This window comes from Pangasianodon hypophthalmus, chromosome 6, assembly GCF_027358585.1.
Source record: "Pangasianodon hypophthalmus isolate fPanHyp1 chromosome 6, fPanHyp1.pri, whole genome shotgun sequence".
NCBI classification, from domain to species: Eukaryota; Metazoa; Chordata; class Actinopteri; order Siluriformes; family Pangasiidae; genus Pangasianodon; species Pangasianodon hypophthalmus.
This window is the reverse complement of record NC_069715.1, coordinates 3,543,628-3,563,302: the sequence shown is the minus strand read 5'-3', so window position 1 is coordinate 3,563,302 and position 19,675 is coordinate 3,543,628. Positions and strand designations below refer to the sequence as shown.

The following is a 19,675-nucleotide window of genomic DNA, read 5'->3' as shown; positions in this document are numbered from 1 at the left end:
TACGTATTTTCTCACCTTTGTAGCTGGGTATGTATGATGAAGCATACAGTCTGAAGCCTTTCTCCAGCTTGCTAGAAGGGACTTTGCAAGTATTGGGCAAATCCCACAATCGCGAGTGCAGTGAATGAACCGTTAACGCAGGAGCAGGATTAAATAGAATGCAGAAGTGTTTGTGCAAAGATCTCGTTCATGAAGTTGTTATAGAATTATGGTTAAACCATAATAACCATACAGTACACCATACTATAGCACAGTGATCATGATTACTATGATATAACAACAAATGAAAACAGAACACAAGCGGAGAACGTCTTTATAAGCTCAATCAATTACAATACATCTTCGTAATAGACATCTAATGATGGATTTATTTACTTAATATTTTCCTTTAGAGATGTATCACATGGATTAATGGATGCATATCATTTAAATTTGATTTTACTTGATGTAAATGTTACAAATGCACCAGTTGTTACTGTACAGTTGTAACACAACTCCTTTTGGTTGAATAATTTAAGCCAAAGCAAAAACAGTGACAAGTCCACTGAATTTTCACTTCCACAGCACAGTTTGTTCTAAACAGCAGGTTTAAGAAAGTAATTTAAAGAGAGAAAAGAGGTCTATTACACTTCCATTCTTCAGGTATATATCACTGCTGATGGGTCAGTAGTTGGGGCTAATGGACACGGGCTACAGGGAGGTCCAGCCGCAGCAGCAGCATACTGTCAGAAATTAGCTTCCTACAGCACAGCTGCAGATTTAAAGCATCTCACACATGGAGAACTGCTGTTTCCTTGGGAAAAGCTCATTAAACCGTTCACCCAGGGAACGTGCTAATGTTGCGCATCATTCCCAAACTCCAGGGACCAGTTAGAGCGGTGCTAATGAGTCCTGCTTTCTGCTCTGCACTTGAGTTCAGTCATTTGTTAAATATATAATATTCTCACTCTTCTCCTAAGAGGAAGTTCACTATGTTTACATAGCTTATGACCCTACACAACAGGCTTATCACACCAAACACAGAAGGTGCGTTTCCACCAAGAGGTTGAAGAACTATTCTGTAACCACTACCACACTTCCTGGAGGAGTGTGTTGAGTTTGTGTAGCTTGTGTTTGACCAATTAGCAAACTAAGTAGCTGCATCTTTTCATTGTAGTTTTGAGGATTCCTCCAAGGGGTTCAACCTTTTCTCAAATGGAAACCCTCCGTTCTTGGGTTTAACATAATCTTTGAAGATTAATCTCTAGGAACTTAAAGATGAACCCTTTAGGGTGTTAGATAGAAGTTTTTGTTCTAATCATGCCGTTCCACCAGACAGCACAGCTCACCACAGCTCAGAAACAAATCCAGATCCACTTCTATCCGTATCCCGGCTGTGGGTGTGTGTGTGTGTGTGTGTGTGTGTACTACCCATCACATAACTCCACCTGTGAAAATGTTCCTTTGGTGGAAACACATCAAAAGTTACTGAGTTCCTTAAAAAGTTCTTCCTGTTTTCCTGAACAAGGTCATACATTTCGGAAACATTTCCTTTGGTGGAAACACACCAGACGTTTCTGAGTTTATGACAAAAGACTCCTGCTTCCCTAAATAACTTCCTTTGGAAGAAACACAGAAAAACTTCATGAGTTTCCAAAAATGTTCCAGAGATCCTGAAAGGGTTCCTTTGGTGGAAACACACCAACAGTCCATGGGTTTCTAAAAAAAAAACAAACAAAAAAAACATTCTTTGGTTCTTGAAAAAAAAAAATCTTTCATGGAAACATGCCAGTGGTGCCTGAGTTTCTTTAAAAAAAAAAGTTATTTTATGAACCAGTTCATACATTTCTGAATAGGTTCCTTTACCAGAAATATACCAAAAGTTCCTGAGTTTGTGAATAACATTCCTGAGTTATTGAAAAAAGGCCCTGTGGTGGAAAAAGTTATTTAGTTTCTAAAAAAAGTCCTGTGGCCCTGAGCAAGAACCTGGATTCCTAAAAACGTTACTTTGGTGGAGCACAACAAAGGTTCCAGAGTTTCTATAATAATAATAATAATATTTAATAATAATAATAATGAGAATAAGAATAAGAATAAAAACCTGGTTTCTGAGATTGTGAAAAGGCTGGTCTGGTGGAAATGTACCAAAAGGTCTAGAATTCCTGAAAATATTTCAAGATTTCTAAAAAAATGTCTTCCTGGGTGCCTGAACAAGTTCATGAGTTTCTGAGAAGCTTTCTTTAGATTTCTAAAAAAGAAGCTATTGTGTTCTTGAACAAGTTCCTGGGTTCCTGAGAAGGTTTGAGACATTTAACTTGTCACACTGCTCTGAACTATCTCCAAGACGGCACTTTAATAATACAGGGTTAGAGGCTTAGAGGCGGTTAGCATTTTAATCAGTATTAGCAACATTAGCATTTCCACTGATTCATTCAGTCTAATTTTCTTTCCAGGTCTCAAAGGCTCTCTACAGAGAATGCAGCTGGAATACGTGGACGTGGTCTTCGCCAACCGTCCAGACAGCAACACACCGATGGAGGGTGAGGAGAATGAGTTAGCCGAATTTTAGCTGAACTCTGTACAGTTTTTGTTCTTCTACTGAGGAATTGGGTTGAAAGGGTTGAACGAGGTCTACATCAGTCTGATCTCTGAGCACTCGAATGATGGCGTGATGGTAACGTGGCCTGTCGGTGGAGCGCAGCCCCCGGGGTGTAGGCACTTCGACAGCTCGACCCATCACTCACACTCTTCTGCTGGTTCTCACAAAGTGCTCCACTGCTTTACAGCCCCATTACTCGTACCGCTGAGCCACAGAGACTAGCGGACGCACCAACCCTGCATATGTCACAAGTTGGACGATGGAAAGATGTGAAAGAAAGTGTGCGAGTCAGGAGAAAGAGAGAGAGAGAAAGAGAGTGTAAGTAAGAGGAGCTGGAGAAATGGAAAGTGACAGATCAGTTTGGGTTGGTGCTGTAATGAGATCTGTGCTGAGAGACGACTAACTCACTTTAGCCTTCAGAGTGCTTAACGAAATGAACCGTCAGGGATAGCATGCCACTCAATCTCTCCGCCTCACTCCTTCACCCTCCATCTGTCTTTTTGTTGCTTTATTTCTTGTATTTTTTTTTTTCATTTTATGCACTTTGCCTTGTACCTTTTTATTCTTTTTATTTATTTTTTTAAATATCATTTCTATCCAGCCTTCCACACTGCTGTATTGCATGGAAAGTGGAGAGCAGCTCTTTTGGCATAGCATCATAGTTCTTCTTGTTATCTCTCTTGTTATCTAAGGTTTCAGGCTGAATTTTGCTTTCTGAAAAGCGAGAAACTTCTCAGTACCGAGCTTTACAGATCAAACACAAGCCAAGAAAGATGCTCGACCGTGTTGGACCATCTTCTGCAGCATTTCTTTCCATCTCTTTAAGCTCCTGTGTTGCTTTTATGCTCTTTCATGATACGCTTTTATTCCAAAAACCAAATCCAACATGTGCACTCTATAGCAAATGAGTTACGAGTTGCCTTTTAACACCGTAGCACATCATCATTCACAACACTCAAACATGCATGGAGCAATAACATAGATCCAGGTAGGCTGTGAGACTACAGTGTTTTTTATCAGGTCTTACTATAGTATGGGAATAATAGGTGTGGGAACAATTCAGTCCACTTCTGTTCATGTTTCCAAGGTTCTGGATCTATACAAACAAGATCCAGGAAGCAGATTTGTAAGGATCCAGTAAAACTGAATCACAACAATAAGAAGACTTATCACCTAGTAAGACAAGTTACCACAATGTAACTATGTTGAATTCTCTATTTTGATTGGTTAGAAGGTGTTAACTCATTTTCTATAACAGTAGTGCAGCTGCAAATCACAAGCTTATACTAATTCACTCGTTCTATCTAATATATTATCGTTTCTATAGTAACAGGTCATTCTCAGGGATATGTACAGCAGACGCTCCACATAAACAGATTCTAAAACGTGTGTAAATTGTTGATATGGTGAAGTTTTCTGTAAGGAGGCGTTTACCGAACATTTATGGAAGGAGTCTCCAGTGTCAGTGCTTCGTATCACTCAGAGGTAAAGCTGTAACTTTTTGTTTTCCGACATCTTCAGGATGGAGGAGTTTACACTTTACAGTCTCTCAGTAACATGACAAGCTGCACTTAAAGCACTACTGCGTCCATACATTTCAGGATCCTTTCTACGATCTTATAATTTGCATATTTAAGCCTCGATCACTTGTTATTTCCACAAAGAGTGTTGTCTTGTTCTATGATCAGATCATTTTGAAAAGATGGAAGCATACAGAAGATGTTGTTTGTTTGTTTGTTTTTTGAGAAAACGTTGAGGTCCAGTTTTTTTTTTATCTTCTTCCCTTCTCCTACCATGTCCTCTGTTCTTATTCCCTCTCTTCCTTATTCTTCTCTTATCTGTCCCCAAACCCCACAGCACTCACACAGTGTCCTCGCTAAAGGAGGTGATATTAACGTCTATCTAAATCTATTGAATTGTGCTGAGTCAGCAAAGTCACCTCCCACATCTTAATCAGGCTAAACCACGCTCCGATTCGGATCGATCGAAATGCATCCTATCTGGGTTGCATTAGCTACATATGTAGCTTCCCCGATATATAAATGCTGACCACAGTGTCCCCTTGAAGTCACCCTAAACTTTATAAAACTGTCTCTGATGAAATCCTTCCGGTGGATTTATTTTTAGTGCAGAGTGTGCTGACTGGTAAAAGAGGGAATATCCACACTGCAGTTTGCAGCAGGTTTGCTGAAAATCCCATTAGAACAGTTAGTGACAGGTGAGAGTTATCGCATCATAACGTGAAACAGCCAATCATGTTCGAGTATGCAGAGACAGCACCTGCAACACCGGGAACATGGTGGTACCTCACTTTCTCATGGATTGTTTAAAAGTTAATGATTTTAGCTTTTCCTACATAGGAAGCTAATCCTACATGAAGAATCTGGACAGAACCTAAGTGTAACCTTGTGTCATGCAAACTACACAACATACTCATGGGGGGAAAAAAACCTGTTCAATCTAGAACCTGAAAACATTCTTCGATTTGTCCCTCTATGGGAACCCATGTAGCTTCTATGCAGAACCCTATGACAGATTATTTCCTTTACTGTAGAACCAATTTAGAAGGCCAGAAAAAGTTAATGGTCAGAAGAACCCTTGAAAGTTCTGTGTAGAACCCTATAAGAGTGTGTAGACCCCTATAATTCAATTCAATTCAATTCATTTTTATTTGTATAGCGCTTTTTTACAAAGGTCATTATCTCAAAGCAGCTTTACAAAAACAAAAGTAAAGTGAAGAGTGTGTAGAACCCTATAAGAGTGTGTAGACCCCTATAAGAGTGTGTAGACCCCTATAAGAGTGTTTCCTTTTTTTACTATCCAAAAACCCTTATAAACCCTTATGAAGAGGTTTTTTTTCCTAAAAATGTCCATGTAAGGTTCTACGTAGAACCCTACAACAAATGTTAGCCCCACCCCCCACCTCCCACTAGGAGGATAAAGCACTTATGCCTATAGACTCATACACAGTGATATTATTAAATGTAAAACATAAATATGTGATAAATAAAGTGTCTAATAAGAGTGGGATTTTGGTCTTTTCTGATTAGATTTTCCTTACAAACTAAAATTTCTCACTTCACTAAACATTTAAGACAATAATCTGTCCCACTTAATGAGTACCAGGTGAAAGAGCAAAATCTCTCCCCTTGTTTTTTTAGCTAGCATGCTACCGTTAACCTGTTAGCTCATTACCATTGGCTGTTGAGTACTTTATTGTGATCTCCTGACCTGATCACCAGCACTGCAGTATACCTGTGTTCACTTTACAAGATCAGAACGCAGCACAACGATCACAGCAGTAAGCTAGTAAGCCAGCTAACCTTAGCTAGCGTCGTTGAAAGGGAAAGACTTCGTCTGCAGCGTCTACAGCTCTGTATTAAACCACTCCGGAAATTCTGGGGCCGACCTTTGACTGTACTACTTTCAGGCATGATGACAGGATGTGTTAGAGCTGGTGTATTCTGATGTACGCATTTAAAACTTCCTACCAATCTGAACCTGACAGCTCTGACTGTGAGTTACTGTGAATGACTATTAATTTCAGGGTGACTCACAGCACTGCTTGTCATGTTACTCAGAAAACACGCAGCATAAAGCACCTCAGAAAGCATCAGTGTGTCTTTCCTGGTATTATTTCAACCTCTGTTTACATACGAGCCTCCAAATAATTTCTCAGGTCTCGTCCTGATAGATCGTTGCATCAGTCCTATTGAATTGCTGTTAAAAGGCTCGTATTTAAAGTTTACATGTGAAACATACAGAAAGGCTTTTCTGTATATGCAGAATATAAATAGAGTACAACAGGATCACTAATATTTCTCTAATATGCTCTGAGTGCAGCTTGTGGAAGCTCTCTGTATACAGCTGATTAAGACCTGATCATTGTGTTGCATTGTTCATCATGATTAGAGGTTATTAGCAAGATGGGGTCTTTGCAATTACTAATTCCATTTTGAAAAGCCAGATTGCATTTTAAAGCTCATTAGGATCTCTTCGCAGCTAATTATTGCTCATTTTCATTTTTTTTTTCTTTATCCATCTACCTTTTTTCGGGCTCGCAATCACTCATATGACAGCTGGTCTTATCAAGCGTGACAGAATCTGAAAGGATGAATAACCAAAAAAAAGAGTTTCAGCCTCATTTGCACGGAAGAAGCAAAGGGTCATGTCACTTCCTCCTTTTTCAGCATTTCTCTTCCTCTGCCTTTAATTTGTTTTTATGAATGCCTCTCTGCCTCTCTGGTATGCGCAGGCAGGAAGCAGTGCAGTGTTTTTGTGCTGCATTGAATGTCCAAGAGCTGCAGCTTTGGCTCTATACCATGAGTGTGTGTGTGTGTGTGTGTGTGTGTGTGTGAATATTAAAGCCTCCCAAAGAGCTCATCCTGCAGTCCCTACAGAACTTTAGGATTCCACACTGCCCAGATACAAACGCACACACACACACACACACACACACACACTCCATTATCAGTACTGTTCCCTAAAGTTAAAACATAAACCCTACCAGTCATGTCCCCTCAGGGGTGAATAGGTTTAAAGCAGCACTGAGTCTGCAGTGCAGCGTTTCTCCCACAGCTCAGATTCGGGTTCGACTCTCAGCAGTGCTGCAGGACTCTCAGAATCAATTTCACTCTTTGAGAGTGAGTAAAGTGCACACAGTGAGGATTTAATCCTGCAATTGTAGCAAAGTATTCTGACCTCAGATGTACTATAACTGCAGATGAACGATTTAAGTTCAGGTTTTAAGTGAGAGTTATGCTTGGGGGCGGAGTTTGAGTTAAACAGAGCCTGCGTCAGTTATGCACGAATCAGACCTTATCTGAACTTAAGCGCATGTTTCATGCATAATACCACCGTCGCTGGACTTCACTGTGTAAATTTGTGTTGAAATTTACTGTATGTTTTGGCTGTAAATTCATTCATTTGGTATAATAGTATAATCCCTTTAAAATGCACAAAAAGCCAATTAGAGACATTGCTTATTTCCGAGTGGATTTTTATAGATAAAATTATGAACAGTACTGAAAGTGAGCTGTGAGTGTAGCAGATGAGTGCACGGTCAGCTTATCCTTCAAACTGTGGGCATGTTTTCTTTATAGCAGAGTGCAACAGATTAACAGAAACCTTTAGTTTATTAATTCAGCATTAGTTTATTAATTCAACAAATCTAAATAGCAAATGGTAGATTATATCCTGCGCACACAGAACAGTTTCATGACTTTGATTTAGCATCTATGGTTGATAGTGTGCAGGAGTAACTGTAATATGAAAACTACATACAATGCAAAATAATAGCATGCGCCGGATCAAGTGCTATTTTATAAGCTTCGAATAATGAGGGAGGAAGCCATCGTTTACCATCAGTAGCTCAAATCAGTGTGGGATTTGATTGTGATTTGATTTCTTGTACTTTTACACTCATATGTAAAGTAAATGGAAGAGCTTCTGCCCTTCTACTTTAACTTGAGTGAAGGATTTGAAGCTGTACTTCATCTTTTACTGTTACTGAGGTTTTATTTACGTAGATTGCAGTTGCACTTTCACTTGAGTAAAGTATCGTGATACTTTTACCACCTCAGATTGTTTCGTAAAGCCATACTGTTAAAGGAATTATAGTATGCGTAACTTTGTGCTGATTTTTCCTCTTCTCTCGCTAGAGATCGTGAGGGCGATGACCCACGTGATCAACCAGGGGATGGCTATGTACTGGGGGACGTCCCGATGGACAGCCATGGAGATTATGGTGAGCAGTAAGATCTTCGCACATCCTCCTGTCATCCTCCATGCATTCACTTTTTTATTTCAGGGCTTCTCAGTATATTAGGTACAGTTCTATACATTCTGTTGGCTGTTCCAAGGTCACGATTAAAACTCAAGGCTGACTGGGCATTTTCCATTTCCACCCCTAAGACCTAGCTTTATATATAACATTTTACACACGTTATATGTATCGTTTTATGTTTTATATTTCTTACACTATTTTATTCCTTGTTCCACTTTTTTCAATGCACAGCACTTCGGTCAATGGGAGCTGTTTTAGATTTAAATGTGATTTATAAATAATTCTTACCTACTTACACAACCGACTCGAGTCTCCAGCTAAGTGGTCAGCAGCTTGTCGTCGACTTGCCTGGGAGGAAGAGAGGAGGAGGACTAATTGTTGTGTTGTCTTCCTAAAAAAAAGCTGATTTGACGTGCGGAATGAGAGGGCACGGAGACGGCCCTGGCGTTATTGTGTTTTTAGCAACACTCCTTTTGTTATCTGGATGCATGCTAATACTGTGTGTGCTAATGACAGATCAACAGCATGTTTCGCTGTCAGGGGGAGCTGGTTGAGAGGAGAGTACTGTAATTTAGCCAGCGTCATTAATTCACGGGTTAATAAATGGTGGGTTCAGTGGGGCCGTTTCGCGCTTGGTGTGGCTGGCGCAGTCTGGCGAGGCAGATGCGGTAATGACATGTAATTTGTGCTACAGCGATCAGCCAGGCTTTTTTAGTGTCACATCAAATAGTGTCCCTCCTACACGAGCACACACCCCTGCATCAGACCCCAGCGGGCAATGCTTCAATGATACACTTGCAGGAATATATATTACTGGAAAGCACTTAGTAGCCACCAGCTGGATGGAACATATGCACATGAAGAAAAGAGGAGAAAAGATTGCAGAGGCATGTACTATTATTGCTGCAATTTCACTGTCTCTCTCTCTCTCTCTCTCTCTCACTCTCTCTCGCTCTTTCTCTCTGCACAGGAAGCGTACTCGGTGGCGAGGCAGTTTAACCTGATCCCCCCGGTGTGTGAACAGGCCGAGTATCACCTCTTTCAAAGGGAGAAAGTGGAGGTGCAGCTGCCTGAGCTCTACCACAAGATAGGCAGGTGTCAATCATTCATCTCCTCTTTCCCTTTTTCCCCTTTATTCTCCATCTGTCTGGTGTCCAAACTGGAAATTCGTCCGGTCTTCGAGCTTCTGAATAAACTCTCTTCATCTCTCTGTTCTGATCTTGTTTTCAGTCTCGCACCTATTTTGCCACACAGCACATCTGTCATTTCTGTTCTTACTGACTCTGTGTGTGTGTGTGTGTGTGTGTGTGTGTATGCATGTAGGCGTAGGAGCCATGACATGGTCCCCTCTTGCCTGTGGAATCATCACTGGAAAGTATGAAAACGGCATCCCAGAATCCTCTAGGGCGTCAATGAAGGTACACAAAGGACATTAAATGAGTCATATTTTTATCCATTTGTAGTAACATATAATATTCGTTAGTTCCTGTTCTCACTCACTTTATAGCAGCTATAAACAGTCGTTCCCTCACCAGCTTCTCTTTTTCCTGAAGTTAATAAGACAAAAGAACGCAGGTTGTTACCGAGAAAGCACAAAGTGTAAACTCCTCTGTCCTGAAGAAGTCTCTCTCCCGCTTCTCTCTCTCTCTCTTTCTCTCTCTCTCATTCTCTGCTGTAGTCGTACCAGTGGCTGAAGGAGAAGATCATGAGTGAGGATGGGAGGAAGCAGCAGGCTAAGCTGAAGGAGTTGGCTCACATTGCTGAGAAGCTCGGCTGCACTCTGCCACAGCTGGCTGTGGGTGAGAGTCGCTCTGTCCTCCTGTCCTCCTCTCCTCCTGTCCTCCTCTCCTCCTGTCCACCTGTCCTCCTGTCCTCCTCTCCTCCTGTCCTCCTGTCCTCCTGTCCTCCTCTCCTCCTGTCCTCCTGTTCTCCTGTCCTCCTGTTCTCCTCTCCTCCTGTCCTCCTGTCCTCCTCTCCTCCTGTCCTCCTGTTCTCCTGTCCTCCTGTCCTCCTGTTCTCCTGTCCTACTCTTGTCCATTCCTGCTGTCCTGCTTTGTATCAAACCTGATCACAGCATACCTCATGCAAGCCAGGATTCTCACACGTCAAACAAACAAAAAACAGGGAATTAAGAAAATGGATAACATTCTGAAATTATTAGTGAGGGCTATTAGTCCACCAATTAGGGATGGAATAATATGATAAAAAAAAAATTGTATCATGATACTTAAAGACATTTGTACAACACACACTGTGTATCAAACTGCCAGCAAGACAGTAGTTCTCCTTTGGAAAACTAGAAGCCAAAGAACCCATAAGGAACCCTTTTCTAGGAGTGTGGGAGTTAAGATGTTAAGATGAGCCTCTGTGAGCAATGGCTGTCCTGCATATGAGTAAAGACATTCCCAAAAATAATTCCTAGAAAGAACATTTCCTAGTGAGAATCCTGGAAGTGTTCATGCGCTCACTCTTTTTAAACAACTGGCAGATTTGTAACTAAGAGCAGACAGATGCACTGAGGATTTAGGAAACATATCCTTTTGTCCTGTCTTGCATTTTTAGCTCTATTGCATCCCCTAGTGTTCACTCCCAGAACAGCAGCTGTGAGTGCAGGGCTCCGTACTCTAGAAGATATGAGTCATTTTCCAAATTGGAGTTCCTTTGTTGTCTTAATTTAACTTATAAAATATGTGTGTGTTTGTTTTGTCCATCCAGCCTGGTGCCTGAGGAACGAAGGAGTGAGTTCGGTTCTCTTAGGAACCTCCAACCCAGAACAGCTAACAGAAAACCTGGGAGCCATTCAGGTCAATACACACACACACACACACACACACACACATTCATGACTTTATCTACTTCATCTACTCCGTGATAGATTCCCAATCAGATATTTCCATATAAAATATGTAGTCGATAAATGTTCCTTCATATAAATAAATGATGTGTAATATTTTACTCATTACTCTTTAAGTGTTGTAATTGTTGATATGATGAAGTTTGCTGTAAGGAGATATTTATATAACATTTATGGAAGGAGTCTCCAGTGTAACTCCAGTGTAAGTTTTCCAACATCTTCAGGATAGAGGAGTTTGCGCTTTGTGGTTTATCAGTAACACAACAAGCTGCATTTTTTAAAATCATTATTAATTGCAAAAGAGAGAGAAGTAAGAGAGGCTGGTGAGGGAACGACTGTTTATAACTGCTATAATGTAAGAACGAAGAGGATAACCAGTTTCAGGGATGTTCCACAACATTAAATGTAACTATAAATGGATAAAAAGTATGTATTCTTTAATCGATAAAAAATTGCAATCGTCGACAAATTGCAGTGGTGTAAGAGGAATCAAACACTTCAGGGTGTACTGTTGTAGGAAAATAATTGACGTTGCTTTGTTGTTTAGTTTCCTATGACAGCTTGCACCCGAGTGTTTTCTCCTCTTGTTTTTACAGTCTAAAAGAGAAAGATAAAAGAAGTTTATTTAAATATTCAGTTCAGACAAATCGCTTTTGTGTGTGCAGTATTATGTGAAAGTTATTATTTAATTATAAAAGTGAGATCAGTTCAGACAATTAAACAGTTAATCACAATGATGTATATGACAATTAGGCAACAGTGAAAATGTAATCATTGTGAGAAGCCTAATGAAAGTAGAAGTTCTAGATCTCAGGGATCCTGTAAGTAATCTCATGTTCCTCACTCAGGTTCTCCCCAAGATGACGTCCCATGTAGTGACTGAAATCGACCACATACTTGGAAACAGGCCGTACAATAAGAAGGACTATCGCTCGTAGGGGTTTGGGTCACATCGTCCCGGTGCGTTTCCTGATCTGAACACCTCTCTCCTGCTCCTCCTCCTCCTCCTCCTCCTCCTCCTCCTCCTCCACCTCCTCTTCCTGGGTTTGCTCTGTAGTAGGAGTCTGGGAGAGAGCCTCGCCTCGCTCGTGTCCTCTTTGTGCATGCCCCCTTCCCCTTTCTAACTCAACAGCCACGCATCACCATGACGACAACCACCGTCTGATGAAAAACTACGCACGAAATCACAAATCGTCATGTAGCAAGGGAGCGTGGTGCTCCGAGAGCCGCATTGCTGACGCCCTGCTCTGACCTTGGAAGTGTCCCGAACCTGACATGTCCTCTGCTCGGTGAGCTGTGAGCCAAGGGACATACTGGAGACCTGGAGATTGTAGAGACGGGAGGTGTGGAGCATGTCTCACCCTGCTGTTCGAGCGGGAGAACTGCAGCCTTGCTTTCGATAAGCTGAAGAGGAACAAGGCGTCCCGTTCCACGCATCCATACTGGTCTTTGCCTGTTTAACGACAGCCTGCATTAGTAATTGCATCTGATTAAAGAAAGCCTGTATTGTTTTGTTTTTGTAAATAGTGTGACACTGATCACATTGCGCTCGTGGCAGAACACTGTATGGCTTCTGAGCTATAAAGAATTAGTGCAAGAACAAAGCTGGAACACTTAACAGTTGCTCATCAGGATGATGTTTTCAGTTTAAACTCATGAAATTGTATTGCAGATAGACAGCATTGTAGAATTAACGTTAAATATGTAAATAGTGCATCCTGAACAACCAGCACACGCAGCTAGAGCTTTCGCTGCTGTGTTCCTGTTTGTATTATTTTTTTCCAGTTCTGTTTGCTTCTTAGGATGAAGCTCAACTGGATTCAACGGCTGTGTTTACATGCAGACTAATAATCCGTTTTTATAATCATCTGATTGATTGGAATAAAAGAAATGGTTAATTACATTCCCTTAAGGTTTTATTTGAAATAGAAGGCAGTCTAAATGAACTGATAGATACTGTATAATCTTTTTAATATAATAAAAATGAGCATGTAAACCTTTTAATCTGATTATTAAGAGCTTTTAGCTTCGAAATGTGTTTGCACATGTGCAGTCGAGGCATTTGACAAGCAACAAAACATCGTCCTGTGATTAGACAAAGTTCATGCTAGATAGTTTAAATTATTTAAAAAATAACTGGACATTAAAACATGTTGAGGCATATATTTTTTTTTAAATATCAATAAAATTAGATGATGAGTAAATGCTTGTCATATGGAAGAATGCAGTCTAGGCAAAATTTTCCACTGTTTTTAATTACTACAGCTTCATTAATGGTGAAATTTTTGGTGAATATAAACCAAAATTCACCAAAATGTGTCCAAATTGGACATTTTAAGGAGATGGACATGATTTAAAACTTGTTAAAGAGACAAATTAAAAAGTGTTTGGACACTCGGCTAACATGCTAACAGAGACGCTCTGATAACCCTGCTGGAAAAAAAAAAAAAAACAATAGAAACCCTTATAGAATTTGTAATGGTTTTAATGGTTATAATGGGAACTGTACTGGTTTTAATGGAAAAATTGTCCCTGTAGGTCTCTACTGGTAATTTATTGCCTTTTATTGGTGGCATGTTATGTCTAACACCATTAAGGACCAATAATGGTAATGGTTTTACTGGATAGGTGATGGATTGTAATTGCATTTGTAGTGGAAACCATTAGAATTTCTGTGATGGTTTCTATTGTTTTTTTCAGCAGAGAAGCCTCGACAAACTCAAACGCCTCTCTAAATAAACAAAAATGTTACAATTGTGTGTAAATATTTAAAATACTTAAATGGTCAATTCACAATCTGCGATCGTAATGAATATAATTCTTCAATGTAAACACAGCCGCTGATTCCGCAGTAGTATAGAGCACGTGAAGACCAGTTTCATTCACACATTCTGTACATATGCAGCTTATAGTCAAGCTCACTACTCAATCTGAAAGCCATAATCTATATTACACATAATAAATGCTGCTCTCTCTCTCTCTCTCTCTCTTAATTTTTCCTCTTCTACATTTCCAGAGGTTATTAACTTCTCACATTACATATTATTTTTATGACAGTGTACAGCATTTACTTATTTGCAAGTCATAGTGGAAAGAACTTTTCTGAAAAATGTGCATTTGTTTTACTCTGGTCATTACAAACTTTCTAGTGTAGGTATATATATGTGTGTGTGTGTGTGTGTGTGTGGCGGTCTGGGAAAACCCATCAGATATCATTGTCACTGACAAAAATGGTTTTTTTTGCTTTGTTGTTTTTTTTCCAGTAATGTACTTTGATATCTCTATTTTAAGAAAACGTAAATGTGTAAATATCAAAACGCTGTGTAAATGGTATTATTTAAGCTACTTTCTAACATTGCATTGGCTCTTTCCTGTAAATGGTATTGTTTAAGCTTTCCTGTAAAGATCATGTTGTGTAAGGAGCCAGTTTATTAAACACAGCGGTAAAAACAGTCAGCGTGCTTAAAGACGCCCAAATCCTGAAACAGACAGAAGTCTAATAAGTCTAATGTCTGTGTCTAATCTCCTGCATCATCATCATCATCATCATCAAAACAGAGAAGAGCGCTTACACACTCTGTACAGACCAAGTTCTAAAATGTTTAAATGAGCAAATAATAACACAATAGCAAAAAAATTGATCCAAACGCAACAGAAGAATCTGTATTAATCAGCGATTATTACGTAGCGTGAACAGAGATCAGTGGAGTGAAGAGACGGCGATGAGGCTCGTGATGATGATGATTATTGCGTCAGGTGACGAGACAGAGACTGATGTGGACGATGCTGACAGTCAAAGTGAGAACTCTGAGCTACATTGAGCTACATGCAAACGAGGAACATCTTTCAGTTCAGGAAAACGTGTTGCTCTCCAAACTGTCCAAATTTGACCACGTGTAGCGTTTTCTCAGGCTGCCACACAGAAACTTCTGAAAATCCACGCGTCCGAGCGTGTTCCATCACATGGCTACAGCTGACCTCTGGACCGAGTGCCTTTATAATAACATGCTTGTGACACACAGGGCTTTTGCGTTGTCATACGAATCCATAAACAGCCGTGTGCATACGAGGAAATGAGATACTGTGTAAATTTCATCATTTTACAAACGACACGTTTGCTGTGGTAGTAGTCGTAGTCGCACTATCATGTCATGTGCATCACCTTACCCCTGGATGGACACACTGACTTCTGTACATATATACAATATGTAGAGCTCGATTATATGCTTGAAATAAAAACGCAAATGATAAACCACTGTTTGATTTTTTTATTCCTGTTGGTCTGATACGTTAACTGTGATCATTTTTCCTCAAACCCTTTTAAACAAAGGCAGATTCATCCGTCTACATAAACGTAGCCAACACTGTTTATTTTTATACTCAGCATTCAAAAGAGCCAAAATTCTCAAATCTGATTGGTCAGAAGTTTCTGATTAACTTTTGATATGGTGAATTTTCTGTAAAGAGATGTTTTATATAACATTTATGGAAGGAGTCTCCAGTGTCAGTGATTTGTAACAGTTGGAGTTAAAGCTGTAACTAATGTGTAGCGGTTTCTCAGGAACATGACAAGCTGTGTTTTTATTTCTTAATAACTTCATGAGAAAGAGAAAAAAAAAAAAAAAGAAAGAGAGCTGGTTAATGGTCAGGGTTAACGGTCATTTATTGGTATAAAAAGTGAAAGAGTCAGAAACGACCCCTCGGCATCACACGGATCATGAATTTCATGAAAGTTCACTGATGAAATGATAAAGTCTCCTGCACCCCGTTCACCGGACACACACACACACACCCCCACGCCCAGAACCCCAGTCTTTCATTTGTTCATCCCTCTTCTTCCTCGATGTTTTAGTTTTCATGCTCTATCTCTCTCTCTCTCTCTCTCACTTTGAGCCTGTGGACAGCAGAGCGATGAGACCAGACGAGGCGCTGATGGACAGAATATAGTTCCTGCGGGAGAGAAAATAATGATCATCTTCAGTGAGTATTTTTTACGATCACGTTATTTTTAACGTGGTCTAATTGTGATACTGAGAAAAAGATGGAAAGATGAAGAACCAGAGAGAGAGAGAGAGAGAAAACACTGGGAGAAAAGGCAGAATATGGACAGAGAAAAAAAGATGGAGATTCAGAACCCCGTCTACACGTATACAGATATTTATATAAAATGAAAAAATGAAGCTTTAGGAAAACGCTGTCAAGGCTGGAGAAATTTTCACGTGAAAAGATAAAATATCCATATTGGTGTGGACGGGGCTGTGGAGAAAAGACGGCTGAGGAAAAATAAAGCGAAAACTAATATTCTTACACTGTGGGGTTGAAGTTCTTCAGCAGGAAGAAGGAGGCGATGATGACCAGCACGAGGAACAGGGTGTTGTTGTAGAAGATGGAGAACGTCGTGGCCTCGTAATCCGCAACCTCATTCTTCTTCCATAGAATCCTGTCAGCAGATGAGAGAGAGAGAGAGAGAGAGAGAGAGACCTTTAACCAGCACTCACAACTTAAAATCTTATCTGTCTTATCAAAGCTGAAATTCAGTCGAGGTTTGGACGGTGATTACACTGCGTACTCATCCGCACAGACAAGAAATCTGTCTCTTTCACTTTGTCTCATCACTTTGCCCTCACAAAACTTATTATTTATGAGTATTAGTTATGAGCTAGTTTACATTATTTCTCTAATCGGTTACTGAGTGAGCTGATTTTATCTAGTGACAGCAAAACTTAGTTTCTGAAGCAGTGAAGTGTTTATTAATCGAAGGTTTTTGACATGATGCACACTAGTGACACCTGGTGGTCAAAAGGATGAAGAGTTCTCTCTTTTATGGGTTTCTGGTTAATGCGTCTGTGTCGCAGTGCTTCGACAAGAACAAAAATAAGTAAAAAAGCAAAGCAATCCTGTTATAGACTAAAACTAGAACAGCAGAGCTGCCAACATTGCTAACAAGAAAATCACAGCAGGCAGAGAGGAATAAATACATTTTTCAAATAATTTTCCCACAAAAACCCCTAGTGCATGTTGTTTTACAACTTTTTTCCCTGGTAAAAAGTAAAAAATCCACGAGGATCTGGAACTCACAGGTTCAATTTCTTCTACATAAAATAACAAGGGATCAAAAAAGGTAAATTTTACAGCTCTACCGTAAATATTGGCCTCTCTGGATTAGGTTACATCTATTTATTTAGTGAACCTGCACACAAATACGCACAAATCTACTGATTTACATTTAAACCCAGCCCTAATCCATCGTTATTACATCACAGGTCATGTGACCTGATCTGAAGTGAACTGTAAAACAGTTTTAGGGTGACTCGCTCAAACCACTATTTCATCAGACGACCATCAACACATGCCTCAGAACTTCTGTATCAACAGTGACACTGATTTATTTTTTTTTTACCTCTCGTCCTTCTCTTTGCGGGACATTTTGCGGTTGTCGGCCTCAGACAGTTTGCGGGTCACTTCCTTGGAAACGGCGTCTTCACGTTTCTGAGCGACCCTGAACATCAGAACACCAGTTTAACATAAACGTGAACACAAAACCACCAACCCCCACACACACACACACACGTTCCCCAACCCCGGTCCTGGAGATGAGGTGTGGACAGGGGCCGGGAACCTGTGCTTTTTATACAGATGAGCTGTAAACATGTAGCTGCAAATAATCCTAAAGATCCTTATCCTTAAAGACACACTAAAGAAGGCTCTTACTTGTGCTTGAGGACGAATTTAACGTTCTTGTAAGCGAATGCCACCAGGTACGTGCTGACTAGAGTCATGACGGCGTACAGAACCGCAGACTGCACCAGGTCCATGTGCCAGATCCTCCAGAAAAGCCCTGTCAGGAAATAAAACATCAGTAATTACACCTTGAACACGATGAGGTCGTAAAGCTGAGCATCACACTCATCCATCCTGTGTGTTCAGGACTGTTCACTGCGTTTACTGACTGTGCAGCCGAGACACAACAGAATATCTGGAATGATCAGACTCGAATACGCCTAGGATTCTGAGAAACAGTGAACACATGTATACAACACACACACACACACACACACACACACACACACACACACTTCTCATGACCAAAGACGCTCCTAATATATTACAGATGCTCCTAAAGTATTGGAGTCAGTTGATATTTCAGCACTTTGTATAGAATATGAGCCAAATATATAAAGTTTATTATAATGTACAATTTAATGATTTTGACCCAAACAGCACACAAGGGTTAAATTTAAAAATAAATTTCACAACCAAACTAGGTGATTACTGTTGAATTTTTTTTTTTTCATATAAAATCAAGTAGCAAATTCCCCTTTGATCAGATTAGTGCAATTCTGTACTGCATGCTCTGATTATTATTATTATTATTATTATTATTATTTCCCTACGTAGTGCACACACAAGGAAAACAGGAAGTAATCAATGCACGCGCTGACTAGCTAGTTATAACTAACCTTGCTAACTAGTGCAATAAATAAAAGAGAAGAGCTAATCAGCCAGCAGGTTGTATGTATAATAAACTAGCAGTGATTAGCATGAGGAGCGTTAGCCTGCTAGCATACACACTTACAGATGGGAATGGCGGACACGATGAGCGCGTTTCCGTAAAACAGTGCAGTGGATTTAGCCGAAAGATTCCTGCTGAAGTCCTGCAGCAGTAAATCCTCCTCAGACTGCTGCTTGTTACCGCCTTTAGGTGCCATTATGTCTGCTCCTGCTCCCTCTGTCTCCGGGTCCGAGTCGTGTAGCGGGTGGAAGAGGACTGACACGTAGCCGCTCGCTCGTATACGAACCCGTCTAACGCCGCGTCAGCTCAAACACGGAAACGCGTCAGCACACAACCGGAAGCGGAAGTTCATGAAGGAGAAGGTTTGCAGACGCCATGTTTGTTTCATATACGACACTTCTATATAGAACTATAGAACTATATACGTTGACTTTATAAATAAATAAATAAATTATACACACACACACACACACACACATATATATATATATATAAAACCAGCAAGAATATACTATATACTATTGTAGTTGAATAAGGTCAACATAAAGCATAAATTGACAGAAGAATATAAAATGGGGAAGCAGAAAAGCATAAATAAAAAAAATAAATAAATAAATAGGAGTCTTCAAAAAAAATCATATTTTGTGATTTGAGATCAAAAGTCTCTCTGCAGTCTTACACACCACTTCCTTTAAAGAGAGGACATACAAAGACAATTAAAATACAGACAGAAAAATATGAAGGAACTTTGATATACTGACATTTATGGTAATACTGCTTCCCTATGGGTTGTGATGGATTGGCACCCCGTCCAGGGGGTCCCCCGCTTTGGGCCCCGAGTCCCCTGGGATAGGCTCCAGGCTTTCCGCAGCCCTGTGTAGGATAAGCGGTATAGAACATGGATGGATGGATGGATTATGTCTGGTATTTGTAAGACGAGTGTCT

The 19,675-nt window shown here is 40.2% G+C and overlaps 2 protein-coding genes across 4 annotated transcripts in view; one reads left to right on the top strand and one right to left on the bottom strand.

Annotated features, from left to right (window-relative positions):
- kcnab1a (potassium voltage-gated channel subfamily A regulatory beta subunit 1a) overlaps positions 1 to 15,469 on the top strand; it is a 113,168-nt gene extending 97,699 nt beyond the window's left edge. For all 3 annotated transcript variants that reach the window (XM_053234925.1, XM_034305553.2, XM_034305554.2), the window contains exons 8-14: positions 2,433 to 2,519; positions 8,239 to 8,324; positions 9,334 to 9,454; positions 9,687 to 9,781; positions 10,042 to 10,162; positions 11,079 to 11,167; positions 12,066 to 15,469. In XM_053234925.1, the coding sequence (XP_053090900.1) occupies positions 2,433 to 2,519; positions 8,239 to 8,324; positions 9,334 to 9,454; positions 9,687 to 9,781; positions 10,042 to 10,162; positions 11,079 to 11,167; positions 12,066 to 12,155 (689 nt within the window). In that variant the 3' untranslated portion in view covers positions 12,156 to 15,469. The remainder of the gene's footprint in view (positions 1 to 2,432; positions 2,520 to 8,238; positions 8,325 to 9,333; positions 9,455 to 9,686; positions 9,782 to 10,041; positions 10,163 to 11,078; positions 11,168 to 12,065) is intronic.
- A 393-nt stretch (positions 15,470 to 15,862) lies between these two features.
- Positions 15,863 to 19,024, bottom strand: ssr3 (signal sequence receptor, gamma). Its single transcript, XM_026926970.3, has 5 exons — positions 18,794 to 19,024; positions 17,929 to 18,055; positions 17,618 to 17,716; positions 16,526 to 16,657; positions 15,863 to 16,167 (listed from the first exon to the last, which is right to left on the bottom strand). Exons 1-5 carry the CDS (start codon positions 18,924 to 18,926, stop codon positions 16,101 to 16,103), a joined length of 558 nt encoding a protein of 185 aa, XP_026782771.1. The 5' UTR covers positions 18,927 to 19,024; the 3' UTR covers positions 15,863 to 16,100.
- Between the last annotated feature and the right edge of the window lie 651 nt (positions 19,025 to 19,675).